Consider the following 15759-nt stretch of genomic DNA (forward strand, 5'->3'; position numbering starts at 1 on the left):
GAAAATTAAAATCCTTGAACCAATTACTTCACTTCTGCTCACTTGCAGAAATCTATATGCATTTAATTTGATTCTTATAAAATTTATTTAAACCAATTGATACCTCATACGTCACTGGTCTTTTAAAATTACACCCAAGAGTTCTATAAATGTGCCAATGATGTATGGGATATGTTATGGATAACAACTTTTGATTCAAAGGTATCAACTTTTCCTAAGTGGATCTTCTTGTCATGTATTGTGACAGAAGGTATTAAAACCAAATATGAAGTTTTAACTTCAGACTTTTATTAATCTTATATTTTTGTTTTTTGGTGCATTTGAATATAAAAGATATGACCAAGAGCCACTTTTGTTATTGTAAATTGATTTGAATGCTATTGTTCTTGCTGAAAACATTATAAATGGTCAATAATGCAGAATATTCACACGTAAGGTAGGATAACAGTTTAACTAGTAACGACTATACAGTATGAGTCTTTCTCATTGTTGAAGACTGTATGGTTGCCTTTGATTGCATACATCCACTTCATTTGGTGAAAAGTTGTCTCACTGGCAATCATACCATATCTCCTTATTTTTACCTTAAATAAGCTAGGATTCAAATTTTAAATACAATCCTTGTCAACTAGTTATACAAAACTTAATAACCTGTTCCCTACGCCCACGATAATGACTGGTGGTATAAAATATATATAGATTATTTCTGTGTCTTTCATTTTAAATGATCATACAAAGTTTATATACTTACAATGACTTAACCCACTTCAGCATTGTATCCAAAACTAAGGAACTTCCTCAGAAAATTCTTCCGAAAAGTGTCGAAAATTGTCAAATAACCAGATACGAAAAACATTTATTTTTCCACCAAAATTAATCTCCTTTCATGCATCAGTGAAAACACAATAAACAGGGAGTCTTTTAAATAGTCTTCCCTATAATTTGATCCAAGCGGTCATCTCATTTTACTAGGTGATCGTCATTTCATTTTAAATCCTTTCAGTAAAGAAATGCAGTATTTATACCACAATTATTTGTGTATTCTTCACACTCAGAAATAGGATGGTATTCAATGTCAGCTTTTAGTTATTTTAATGAATTTTTGAGAAAAGGCTGACAAAAAATGTCCTCATTTCTTTATCTCACATCTGTAGTCACAAGATTTTAGTTTACTCCTCCGAAATTTTTCAGCACAAGTTGAAATATTGACAGCTTAAAACATTTACACTGAACGAAATTAAAATATTATCTTAGCTGTAGTGTCCCAAGTGTTTTATCATTTATTATAATCTGATTACTTAGCTCAGTCTTCACCTGGGACAATATCTCTCTTCTCAAGGTGTTACTTTTTAATTAAATATGTCCTTAAATGTTATTAAAACATTCATTTAACTTCAGTACAAATAATATTCACTTTCACTTATGAAGGTTTCTTCCTCATTCTATGAAATCTCATGCACACTAGTTGGCTCAATATTGATGAAATTTTAATGTGTTTAATTGATTAATTTCACTTCTAGCAATAATTATCTTCATTGATTATAATTGATCATTTCAATAATAATAAAACACCAAATAAGCATTTATCCACAAAAAAAATAATCTTTGAAATCAAAATGTACCTTCCAAAGATACATTGGTAATGACGCTTTGTCTGAAGCAAGCACAACCTGTTCGAAAACCAATGTTTAAAATTAATCCATTCTTTGATAAAAGGTATGCAATAGATTCCTTCATTAAACATTCATTATATCCGCATTAATAAATTAAGCCTTTGGTGGGAAACAATAAAAGGTTTCTGTATCCATATTATCTAAAGCTACGCAGAAATCCAATTCTCTTTCACCAAATAGCCAACTGACAGCTGCCAATGTCTATTTCGTCTTATGAATTTCTTAATATTTATTAAATTACATAATTTTCTTTGTCAAGGTTTTTTTTTGTGACACATAAAAAACACCAATTTCTTTATGAGTACAAGACTTAGGAATGTATGACAATGGCCTTGCTGCTGTTTTAGCCTAAGGCTTTATCCTTTTAGAAAAGGAAGTGTGATTTGTACAATGACAGATAGTACAAATAACCTGCCTTGGGCTTCATTGTATTGATACAAATATTTTTCTAATTGAATAAAAATTGTTTCTCAATCATTCATGAAAACAGTCCAACAAGCTCTTTTACTTTAACCCTCACTGAGGGTCACCCACAATCCATTGAGAGAATACAGTAGGCCCAAAATGTTCTCAGTAGTTTTTAATTGATAAAGTCCATTTACTAGTGATATTTAAATATGAAAATAATCAATGTTATTGTTGTTCTATAGATTCTTTTATTTTAATTAAAAATGCCCACAATAATCAAGAATATTAAAATGGTACGGATGACAATACTTAACCACAAAGTATTAGCCTGTTATGTCAGACAGATAAAGATGTTGATACTTTTAAATTGTTCAAACCACGACTTAAAACATTCATTCAATAGCTTGTAAGATCCAGTTTACAAGAAAATAAATAAATTTTCTGATGTTTTTTAAACAACAGCCTGGGGCATATTTACAATTATCTTTCCTATCCAATCATATTACTACACAATATAAACACATTAAACTAAATGTTCAAAGAATCATTACTAAATTGTTACATATATTATTCAAAGATAATCTGTTTATTGATAATTCCTATGCTCAGGGGAACACTTGTAATTTTTACTTGTCAATTAAATATGGTAATTATGATTTCTCTGTACAGTAATTAACACAACAGGTTTGAGCTTAGCATCAGCTGATCACAACAGGTGAATGACTAATCTGATAACAGACTGGATAATAAGTAAACCCCCAAATATACTGTGTCAAATTAAGTCCAAGGTAAAACTTTGTTAAACCCTCCCCCTTTTTTTAATGGTGTGTCAGGGTTGGACTCCTGTTTTTAAAATGACAGGATCTGTGCCTGGTTTTCTTAGTTCTTCATTACTGTTAAGCTGTAAACCAAGTAAATGAGAACAATATATGTCAGTATACAAAATTAACACAGGTAACCACTAGGTAGGTAGGTATTAACTGAATCATCTTTCAATTAGATAATAATCCACTGGACATTGGAAAATTATGAGCTGCACACATACTCAAGTAACAATATCTAGAAAAGAACAAAGTCAAGTGACTTGCTATAAAACTATGTATGATGGCTAACATTCTTATAAAAATTCTTTAGTCAAACATGAACAAGAATCATTTTCTATGTTCAGCGAAAATGGGTAAAAACTCTAATTTGGCATTAAAATTAGAAAGATCATATCATAAGAAAAAAATGTATACTAAGTTTCAAGTTAATTGGACTTCATCAAAAACTACCTTGACCAAAAACTTTAGTCTGAAGTGGGACAGAAAAACGACAAACGAACAGACGCACAGACCAGAAAACACAATGCACATAAATGGGGCATAAAATTCAAAACAAATTGCAGAATGTGTTTACAAATTACTGCGATGGATAGAAGATACATTCAAAACAATGCTGAATCTTTTCTGCCAAAAGGAAGTACATAAGTATACCCTTGTTTAGGTAATGAATTTCATTTATATAGTACTCACCCCATTATAATTAATCCAATGCAAGTGAAAGTGTTAACCTTTTCTAAATCTTATTCACCAGTGAAATGATTTCTATTTTATCATAAAAGATCACATCATCTCAAGATTTACATTGACAACATACATGTTATCCTTCCTTTTTCATTATCAACACTTTGGGAAAAAATTTCTCAACAGGATTTATAGTTACAAAATCAACTTGCAAATTATAGGTTCCGACACAGGGATACAATGTATACCGTTTCACTGAGTTCTCAACATAATTATTGACTTATTTCAGGTTTTAAAAACATTGACAATTAAATTTGGTTTTAAATGTAGTACTTAAAAGGGAAAACAAGATATCGATCAAAGGCTTATCCGTATATACTAATTTAAAATAGCAAATATTTTCAACTGTTATCACTGGTAATTTAACCAAGTTGACACACTAGACTTTAAGGTGCATGACTTATACACAAAAGATGAGATAGAGAACAGGCACCTTATACAAGGCCAATTTTTTAAAACATTTTTACCTTTAATGAAGTGATCTGCAATACAAATATTATAAAATTACAGAAGTGTCATGGGTTCAAAGGCTGAGATGCATGCACTTTTCATGGATCGTTAGAAGAAATAGATTTTTACATAGGCCAGACCGAATATTGACTGTAAAGTCTGCTTACAATTTACATCAAATGGTGGGACGGGGACTAATTGAACATATGGTATGGACATATATACGGCAAACGATAGCATCAGGGTTCAAAACTCTTGCAAAACTTCAGTCTATTAATAGCTGACCTTGTAATTAACCTTTTGACCTCAACATCAAATTTGTTTGGGGTTGGGTGGGGGGTGTTTACAATTTATAAAACTACAATGAGGTCAAAAAATTCTTTTAAATTCCCCTGCTACATATTTTGTTTGTAATCTGTTATGACATTTATCTAGTTATTTCTCTATTATCTTGTTCATTTGGTTTTTATTTGAAAATAGATTATACTTTTAGTTTCTTATTTTTCAGACAGTTAGTTTCCCATTTTACTGATTATGGCCTCCCCTCCCTCCCCAACCCCCACCACAAGAATAATGAGAATAGAATTCACCCAGCTACTTTGTAACCCAAGAGAAGATGGTCTGGTTTTGGCGAATTGAAATATTTCAAAGCTAGCTTAACCTAGCTTTATTAGAACATCTTTCTTACCTTAACTTTGAGGTCAAAATCTGTATCTGTGTATAATTCTGATGGTTTAGTATATACTTCTTTCTGTGTTATATAGAAGGACAATTGCTTAAGCTCCTGATAAAATATGCCTTAAACTTCAATTATAAAATGATAAATGATTTTTATAAGTTAAACTGAAATAAATGATGATAAAAAGATAGCATTGATATATTGATGTCATTAGAAAATTAAAGTTCTGATGAGTCAAACAAAACCAGTCTTACTGTCTGAACCATCTACTTTACTGTTTTTACAATTGTCTTCAATCTTTATAGAATAATAAAAAGATATTGAAATGTGATATATTACTACAGGGTGACCTTCAGGAGTATACCAGTAGATAAAACAATCACACTATAAAATACATTGTCTCATTGGCAGTCATACCACATCTTCTTTTTCATATTGTAGTAGTATTTCAAATACATTGTATCTGGATTTAATGCATGCCATACTTGTTCTGACATTCACTGTTACAGGTTATGAACAGAGTTTGGTGCTAGCAAGTTTTTCACTGACCACATAATGTATGTGCCTGTCCCAAGTATGTAATTCATTGGTTGTTGTATATTTCTGTAAGTCATATTTGTATTTAAAGTACATAAATCATACCTTTAGTTTTCTCATTTCATTTATTTTACATACGTCTTTCTGGCCTTTTATAGCCATCTATGTGTACTTGGTATGTGTTTTGCACATTCATGTTGAAGGCCAAATGTTGACCTATAGTTGTTAATACTACGACATTCAGTATCTGGAGGAGAGTTGTTATGGCAACCTTTAGTTGTTAATTTCAACATCCTATTTCATCCACTGGAGAACTGTCTTAATTGGCAATCATACCACATCTTCTTATTATCATATTTACCTGTAACAGTATTGAATGTTGTCTTTTCCTTAATAATAACATCTGGAGATATCTTTGGATAAAACTTTTTACAATCCTTGTCTTTCCTAAAACAACATAATAAATGTTATTCATGTTTTTGGAGAACTTATAATTTCTTACATATTTAAATCTATATACAACAATAAATATACTTTTACTACATCTTGTAATACAATTAATTTAACTTTCAAAATATTTAACCTCGCCCTACATTAGAGTGTAAAAAACATCACTCACAAAATAAAAACACAATATAACATTGAGGTGTTCAACAGGGGTTTAGAATTATGTATATTTATTGCATAAAGCAGCGGAGATAACTCGAAAATAAAAATTTCAGTATAATATTTCACTGAAATATAATTTGTTTCATGTCAGGAACAAAAGATATAACAGCAAGTGAATGCATAGTGACTATAAACTACCAAAGCCAACGGACAACTATTCTGCAACATCTAGCCAGAATTAAATTAATGTACAAGAAAGACATTTAAAACCTGAAATAGAATTGTATGTGAAATCATTATAAGCATTCTCCACTCTTCTAATTTGATTATCTTGGACGTGCATTATATTCCTTTAGTTTACACACATCTTCTGACAGTATACTACAACTGGGTAAAGCTTCAATAGTATTAATCAAGTGAAGAGGAGAATCAGCTTAGAATGGATAGACAGACACTTGGACAGAAAGGTTTGTTCCTTAATAATCCCCCTTTTCCACCAAAAAAAAACAAACTAAAGATTTGTAAACTAAAGGCTATTATAACTTAAAACATATTACATTAAACTACATATTGTTTACCAAACTCCTATACATGTATATGGTCATGACTAGTGACCTAACTGAACTACAAGATGTAATCGTGACACACCTGTTATTGGTTTTGTGTCATTTTTTTGCAATATAAAGATAAAATTTAGATAGCATGGTGTTTCAATGCTGACAACTTTTACACTGACTAAATCCATACATTCTGTTCATCATTTCAATACATCATAAGCTAAAACTACTGTGGTGAGCCTGCCACCAATACTGTTGATTCAGAAATGTGTAGATACGTTTGTGATGTTTTACTACTGGAAAAATTGTGAAGTAACAGGTCTTTCAAAAATTTGATCAATCATTTAAAATTTCCTTTATTGCCTTATTTGTATGCATTATTTCCTATACTCCTAATATCAAATGCACACATAAAAGTTCTTAATTTACATATATTTCATAGGTAGAAGTTGAAGAAGTACAGCTTAGACATAAAATATATATAAAAGTAAAGCTGATCCAAATACACCATGACTGTGTTTCAGCAATAGTACTTCTTATAGGAAGGTAAATGTGTTTAGAGACCTATTATGTCAAAACACATTTCCTATATTGCCTACTTATAAGTTGTTTGATAAGCTAGGTAAGTAAATGGATTGATTCTTAAAATTTGAATAATTTTATATCTAACTGTCCCAAATATAGTGCTCCCTTCTTATAAAGGAGGATTTTTTAATTTCTTGTGTTTGCACCTACTGTTGAACTATTGTTTAGGGTCAAAAGTTATAAATATATTCACCATTTAACCATAGGGAAGATGGTTTGAATGATTAATTAATTATAAATATTAAATCAGCTGACGAGATAAGAAGCTTACAAATGTAATATTTCATTGAAGATTTTTTTTTTAAATTTTCTAGGATGATTTTTTTGACTTATCAGCTTCTCTTCTTTAATCAGAATAATCTAGTAAACATAATGGGAGTAGTGTTATAAAACTGCATAATGTTCATATGGTCTAAGGGAGATAACTCAACATATTTTTCCTATTACCAATGCTAGATGGACATCAGGGATGGACAAATCTTATAACAACTATATAGGTCTTAAAATGATAAATCAAAATAAAAATTTACATTTTGAACAATAAAATTGAGATTGAAAATGGGAAATGTGTCAAAGAGAAAATAAAATGACCAAACAGCAAAAAAACAACCTGAGGCCACAAATGGGTCTTAACACAGCAAAAAAATACCTCAACTGAAAAAAGTCCCCCCAAAAAATGAGCACTACAAAGTAGTTTAGTGAAAATGGATGTCATACTAAACTCCAAAACATATGATTTGAAGAACTAAAATTAACAAGAATGTGTTCATAGTACACAGGTACCTGACTCGCATTATCCTTTTCTATATTCAGTGGACCATGAAATTGGGGTAAAAACTCATATTTTACATTTAAAATTAGAAACAAAATATAAAAGGGAACATGTGTACTAAGTTTCAAGTTGATTGAACTTCAACTGCATCAAAAACTACCTTGACCAAAAACCTTAACCTGAAGCAGGACTATCATTTCTATGTTCAGTGGACCGTGGAATTGGAGTCAAAACTTTTATTTAAAATTGAAATTAAAATGATCATAATAAGAATGTGTCCATAGTACACGGATGCCCCACTCACACTAACATTTTCTATGTTCAGTAGACTGTGAAATTGGGGTCAAAACTTTAATTTTGAATTAAAATTAGAAAGATCATATCATAGGAAACATGTGTACTAAGTTTCAAGTTGATTGGACTTTAACTTCATCAAAAACTACCTTGACCAAAAACTTTAACCTGAACTTCACACTATCATTTTCTGTGTTCAGTGGGCCATAAAATTGGGGTAAAAACTACAATTTGGCATTAAAATTAGAAAGATCATATCATGGGGAACATGTGTACTAAGTTTTAAGTTGATTGGACTTCAACTTCTTTAAAAACGACCTTGACCAAAAACTTTTACCTGAAGTGAACGGACGCACGGACGCACAGACGGACGAACAGAGGCACAGACCAGAAAACATAATGCCCCTCTACTATCGTAGGTGGGGTATACAAATGATCATTATCATAGGGAACATGAGTACTAATTTGCAAGTTGATTGGACTTCAATTTCATCAAAACTACCTTGACCAAAAACTTAAACCTGAAGTGGGAGAGACAGACAGATGAACGGACACACAGACCAAAAACATAATGCCCCTAGATGGGGCATAAAAATCATTCAAGACTATCAAAGGCCAGAGGCTCCTGACTTGGGATAGTTGCAAAAATATGGTGTGCTTCTTGTTTTACATAAAAAAACAAATACAGTTTTTACATAAAAAACCAAATACGGTTTCTAAACAAACAAAAATGTTCAACACTGTTTTAAATAAAAGTCAAATATCATAATATGTTATATATCTGTGATTTCACTCATGCATCAAATAGTTTTACATTAGTCATTTTTTGGGGACCTTTATAGCTTGCTGTTCGGTGTGAGCCAAGGCTCTATGTTAAAGACTGTACTTTGACCTATAATGGTTTACTTTGACAAATTGTGAATTGGATGGAGATTAATCTCATTTGCACTCATTCCACATCTTCTCATATCTATTGATAAATGTCATTTACAATTAAGCTTCCAAATCCCATTTCAAAGTCATTCTAAAAATTTCATATTTTTTTTTCTATATTTGCAGATTAAAACAACAGCATAAAGAGTTGAAGAGGTAAAAAGGTGCAGTTTAAAAAATCATCTGGATTAGTTTATAGCCAATACGAGTCAGGTCCAAAAAAGGGAGGTACATTTGTATATATTGACATATAAAATGTTACATAAAAATTATGATTGATACCCAGAAACATAAGTTTTTTTTATCAAAAATTATTTTTTAATTTTAATAAATTTATTTTAATTGATGAATTCTAAGATGTAAAACTTACCATTGTAAAGATCAAGATGAATGATAAAGTGATACAAAGTCCAACTACAGGTCAAAATACTGATGTCCGTCACACATTAGACAGTCACTATAACACTTCCCAAAAATCACATTCTAATTATCCTACAACAAAACAGTGACATCGTTACACAAAAGGAATACAAGCATATACAAATACCACAATACCCATATTTTATCGTAATGTCAATATTTACAGATAGATAAAATACCTATTTGGTAATATATTATAGAATGTTATCAAGGGGTATCTCTACTCATGATGGGTGTAATTTTTATTCCATCACTTTATATATATAAAGTTAATCTTATTAAATCCATGCAGAAGAGTTCAGTAGCTTTCTGATGAAAGGTGACTAAACCAATGACTGAATTTCAAGTAAACTTTGGATTCATATATTTTTCAAGGGTTCATGTACAAATATTCCTGGTCATAGGCAAAAATGTTTTTTAAAGGTTATTTTTTTTTTGTGGTTCTGCAAAAGGTTTTTTTTCTGCAAATTACATTCACAGTATACATTCTTCAACAAGTTCTTTTTTGAAAACTTCTCTGCTTCTCTGGTTCCATTTTTCATTTGATTTTTTCAATATTTCTTACTAATTTTGAAAGAATTTCAAAACCATAAATTTGATTGAGAGCTGTATATGTACATGCATATATACCTTGTATTAATTTGGATTTCAGTAACATAGATTTAACATTGTATGATGTTGTAAAGTTGTTGTGAAAGTACAATTTACACGACGTTACGTTATATTTATTCCCATACTTTCACTTTTCCATTGTAGACGTCAACTTCCGCCCAGCAACTGTTTATTTGGTTTTGAAGAGTGAAGCTGTTGTACACAATGACGAATAAGAAGATTGGTGTTTAACTTGTTACATATTTTATAAAAGGTAAACAGCATACATTTAACACACTATAGTATTTTACTGATCTCCACATCAGGTTCTAAATATATACTTTGTCTTATTTATAGATCGTAGTTTCCCCTGTTATATATAACGCAATCGACGATTGAAACACATTCACGTTGGTTGTTCATTTGTTATGATTTATTCACGTATTCCTGTGTGAATAAACTGTGTTGTATATTTAATGTGTATTTTAATAAAGTATTGTATTTTTACATGTTGTTTGCATAAAAACATAACTGCTGTATAAAGTTGTTGTAATTGGTTCATGAGACAAATACTTTTTGTGAAGCCCATGTATGATTTTACCCGCTCGGACCCGTTTGTTCTATAAATAAGTAAGTTCACAACAAAAGTAGATAATAATTAGCTATAAAGTCATGAAAGTTCAATCACCAAACTACTGAACTATGAGGAAAATTCAAAAAGGAAAGTCCCCAATCAAATGGCAAAATAAAAATCTCAAACACATCAAGCAATGAATAACAACTTTCATATTCTTGACTTGGTATATCATTTGCTTATGTAGAAAATGGTGGATTAAACCTTGTATTATAGCTAATTTGACCTCTCACTTGTATGACAGTTGCATAAAATTCTATTATATTGATAACGATGTGTGAACAGACACTCTCAGATCTATTTATTGTGTCTTTTTGTGGTGGGATGTTTAAGTACCCGGCCACGTCTACTTGTATTTTTGTCCATCTGATGAGTTAAGCCTTTTTCAACCGATTTTTGTAGTTTGTTCTATGTTGTACTGTTTTACCACTGTTCCAGGTTAGGGGAGGGTTTGTATCCCGCTAACATGTAAAACCCCGCCACATTATATATATATGTATCTGTCCGAAGTCAGGAGACTGCAATTCAGTGGTTGTCGTTTGTTTATGTGTTACATATATTTGTTTTTTGTTCATTTTTTTTTATAAATAAATAAGGCCGTTAGTTTTCTCCTTTGAATTGTTTTACATTGTCTTATTGGGGCCTTTTATAGCTGACTATGGGATATGGGCTTTGCTCATTATTGAAGGTCGTACGGTGACCTATAGTTGTTAATGTCTGTCATTTTGGTCTCTTGTGGACAGATGTCTCATTAGCAATCATACCACATCTTCTTTTTTATATAATAGATAAATATTTCTAAAACAACTGCCTTCAAGATTCCAAGAGGACACTATTCAAAAGTATGTGTTATCATAAACACTTGAATAACATAATAAGCAAAGTCTGTTAGGATTAAAGAATAACAAAGTGAAAAGCCCTTAAAAATGTGCACGGAATATTATCTTGACCATATCTTGGTTGATGATATTTGTCTCTGTTTGTATGTATATTTTTTCAATAGGATTTGAGCTTTGCAGATAAGTTTTGTCTATTATACTGTCCAATTATTTTGATAATTCCCCTTATCCTTTCCACGCATCATTTGTTGGCCAAAGGAGATCAAAAAGAAGAGTTGATATGAAGTCAGTCCCAGATTACTCTGACGTCCAACAGCTGATTTGCAAGACAATCTTGGGCAGTCCCGTGGATGTCTGAGTTATCTGGGACAAATATAAAGAAGATGTCAATCAAAAGCACAAGTTAAAGAAAACCCGATAGAATCAATGCAAAAAGAAAAAAAAAGACTGTCAACAGTCCACAAAATGGCACACTGAAATATCATGAACTTCCCAAAATCAGAGCTGAACTAGTGTGTGTACATAATCAGCAAAAATCTAATGACTAAGTCGTGTTAGGTGATATCCAGTGGCAGCACTGGTGCACTGAGCAAATGAGGTCTATAACTAAGGTATACTTGCTTTTCTTATCTAAAGGGCAAGGACTTGATATTACCATTGAATCAAAGTAAGGGGATATTTTTGCTACCATGTAGATTTTACTGTTGCACTTTGATGGATGTGCACAAGGATTTGATGGATAAACAGTCTTCTTCCTTTATAAGTTAGTGGCGGGAGTATTTTCTAATTACATAATGGAACTGGAAAGACTATGAAATATTTCCGGAAAAAAATATTTCCGAAAAAAAAACTTTGAATAAAAAGTTTTTGTCCATTTCGAAATATGAAAACTGCGTCCTGAAACCAAATTATGTTGGGTCAGAAACCTACTTTGAAAACACAAAGAATAAACATCTTTTACAGCTGACTTCTATAAATATGAGACTAAGGTACTGTACATAGTGTAACTTTTTTTTGTAGGCAGTGAACAGAATGATTATGTGAATATTCAATAAGGAAGAATATCAGAACCACTCAATATGAGTATTTAGCCAGTGTTTAGAACAAGGAAACAATATACCAAGCTATCAGCTTCAGATGAATAATTAGGTTGCCAGTTGTAGGGAAGCAACTATTATGAAAGAACGAAACAAATAAACCATGTCAAAGAAACCCCACTCTATATTTATGCATATAATTATAAGGTAGGCTACGAGCCGTAACTCACAAAAGATATACATTGACAACCACATGGTGCTTCTTATGGGTTTTATAGGTAGACATTCCGATGATATAAAGTAAATTATTTAAATACATGGTCTGCGAAGTATATTGAGAATGAAATAAGGTTAAAAGGGAAATTACAATGTGGATATTTAGCTAATAAGGAAGTATGTAAAAATAGTCAGCTGAAAAAATACAGGAAAATCGGCATAATTTCCTTTTTCTTGCTTATATTTTCGGACGATTTACAAGAAAACCGGATATTCCATGAATCTGATTCTGTTAAAATATATGATAAACAGAATAATACTTCGGCCCTCGGGACTGATATTGGTTTCTCGTGGTGATACAGCATGCGATACGGATTTTGCCATGTTTAATTTTTCTATATTTATCATATACTTAGACTAAATAACATATGATTTTTACCGTATGATAATAGCATTAAATTAAAGTATTTTCCATATTTTTCGAATTGGTGCTTAGCGGGCTGATATGAAAAGTTTATCACATGCTTTGATTGTTATCACATGCCTTTCCGTAACGTTATCACATGGCGTTCCGGTGATATTCGGCAAATTCCGGAAAATACACCTCAATGCTATGTTTTCAGTGAAAAACATTACAAAGTAGTGTACAAAACAATTATTTGAATACTGGAATGTATAGTGTGTAAAATTATAAAATTAAATTAAATTTAAAAAAAAAATTAAATTAATAAATGCATTTTTTATAGTTTTTCTGAAACATGATTTAGAAAGTTACCTTAAAAACGTTGACTTTTCCATTCAATGTTCATTATGTATATTGTTGAATTATTTTTTTGTCGATTCGTCCATATAAAAATATGTTTTTTTTTCTCTGTTGAGGAATATGATAGAAATATTTCATTTTGAATTGTATCAAATTTTGGGTCCGACGTCCATGATCTTTTTACTCTTTCAACTTCTTTTCGGGAACCACGCAAAAGATCAATATATGAATCTGTTCTTTTTCTCTACTGTTGAAGCATATGATGATAAAAAAAGATCATAACATGTCATTTTTCATATCGCATGTATTATCAGCCCTCGGTCAATATCAGCCCTCGAGCCATGCGGCTCTTGGGCTGATATTGAACCTAGGGCTGATAATATATGCGATATGAAAAATGACATGTAATTATCTATAGTATTCGGATTTCCGTGTGAAAAAAACCCATTTTCATAGTTAATTTTTTATATTAAGTTTTTGCGTTCTGATCTGTTTCAAGCTATAGGTCTACTATATTAATTATTTGGTGTAAGGAGTGAAAGTATGGTAAGGTGTACATGCATGTATAGCCGGTATCATGTGACCAGAGACATATCATGATTATGTGTATATCTCTCTCTGATCTGACCTCGATATCATTTGCATTTCGTTGTTTCGTTTCTTTTTAAAATACTAATAGCAATACGTCAACTATATTTGGTGCATGTAATAATAGTAAGGTGTTACTGTACATGTCGGTTAGAAGACTTTTAGCATACACTCACTGGTCAGTAAAGCAGGAGAGACATTTTAGCGAGTGCACTCTCGTTTCAAATACTATCAGTCAACTTTATTTGGTGCATGTAATAATTGTAAGGTGAACATGTCTGTCCGACATTTTTTATGTGATCTTGACCTCCATGTCATGGATCTTTAGAAAGGTTTAGTTTGTGTGATACTCAGTGTAGAATAAATTCTATCCCGATCAGTAAATCTTGCGATTCATCAAGTTCAGCGTTTGCATTCTTGTTTAAAAAACTATTACACCAAGTCAACTTTAAAAAAAAAAAAATGCTATAATTTTAATGTGAATTTATCTGTCAGGCAGTTTTTATGTTACCTTGACCTCCATGTCATGGATCTTAAGAAAGGTTTAGTTTATGGGATACTTGTAGAACAAATTTTATCTTTAAAACATTTTTAACATACCATCAAATGACCAGTAAAGCAGGCGATACATTTCAGCATGTGCACTCTGAGTGTGCACTCTTGTTTCAAATACTATAAGCAGTTAGTCAACTTTATTTGGTGCATGTAATAACTGTAAGGTGAATATTTCTGTCAGACATTTTTTTTTATGTGACCTCGACCTCATTGTCATGTTTCTTATATTGAGATCTTAGAGAAATATAAAAAAAACTTGAATTTGAACTCTGTATAAAATAATTGACCCAAGGTCTCTTACGATATGAATATGGAGGGAACTCGTTTTATTGGTAGATGGTAAAATTTATTATTTTCTTACTAAAGGTCAATCGTTTCATTGTATCATTGCTTATTTTGTTTGGCAAATTAAGTAGAAATTAATTAAAATTTGAAATAACTATACATATCTGTGTTGTAATGTGCAACCAAAGTAATAAAGAGACTGAATGATCGTTAACTAGAACTTACCTTGTTGGTGTCATGTTAACGTCATGCACTTTTCATGGACATGCAGGGATATGAACTTACCCTCAATTCTATGTCATAAGCACATGCTTTTATATGCAGTTTGTCATTGGAACGCTATTGCATGTTTTAGTCAGTTTGTTTTTAAAATATTAAATAAAATAATAACAAACACAACCACCAAAACAGCTACAATAGTTATCAAAGGTACCAGGATTATACTTTAGTACACCAGACGCGCGTTTCGTCTACATAAGACTCATCAGTGACGCTCATATCAAAATATTTATAAAGCCAAACAAGTGCAAAGGTTGAAGAGCATTGAGGATCCAAAATTCCCAAAAAATGTGCCAAATACGACTAAGGTAATCTATGCCTAGGATAAGAAAATCCTTAGTTTTTCGATAAATTCAAAGTTTTGTAAACAGGAAATTTATAGAAATGACCACATTATTGATGTTCATGTCAACACCGAAGTATTGACTATTGGGCTGGTGATACACTCGGGGACGAAACATCCACCAGCAGTGGCATCGACCCATTGGTG

General features: G+C 31.3%; 1 protein-coding gene across 9 annotated transcripts in view; it reads right to left on the reverse strand.

The window, feature by feature from the left end:
• LOC134706602 (cordon-bleu protein-like 1) overlaps positions 1-12338 on the reverse strand; it is a 69366-nt gene extending 57028 nt beyond the window's left edge. The window contains exons 1-4 of one of the 9 annotated variants that reach the window (XM_063565683.1): positions 12235-12338; positions 9433-9554; positions 5674-5759; positions 4785-4880 (exon numbers count right to left, since the gene is read on the reverse strand). Coding sequence is in view for 5 of the 9 variants with exons in the window: in XM_063565687.1 (XP_063421757.1) it covers positions 752-774 (23 nt within the window). In the remaining 4 variants the exon portion in view is untranslated. Of the gene's footprint in view, positions 1-751; positions 1027-3595; positions 3616-4784; positions 4901-5673; positions 5760-9432; positions 9555-12201 lie in introns of those variants that run through there. The other 8 variants (XM_063565680.1, XM_063565682.1, XM_063565681.1 and 5 more) reach the window with 8 other exon arrangements.
• Positions 12339-15759: the final 3421 nt, after the last annotated feature.

This window comes from Mytilus trossulus, chromosome 2 (genome assembly GCF_036588685.1).
Source record: "Mytilus trossulus isolate FHL-02 chromosome 2, PNRI_Mtr1.1.1.hap1, whole genome shotgun sequence".
Taxonomy (NCBI): domain Eukaryota; kingdom Metazoa; phylum Mollusca; class Bivalvia; order Mytilida; family Mytilidae; genus Mytilus; species Mytilus trossulus.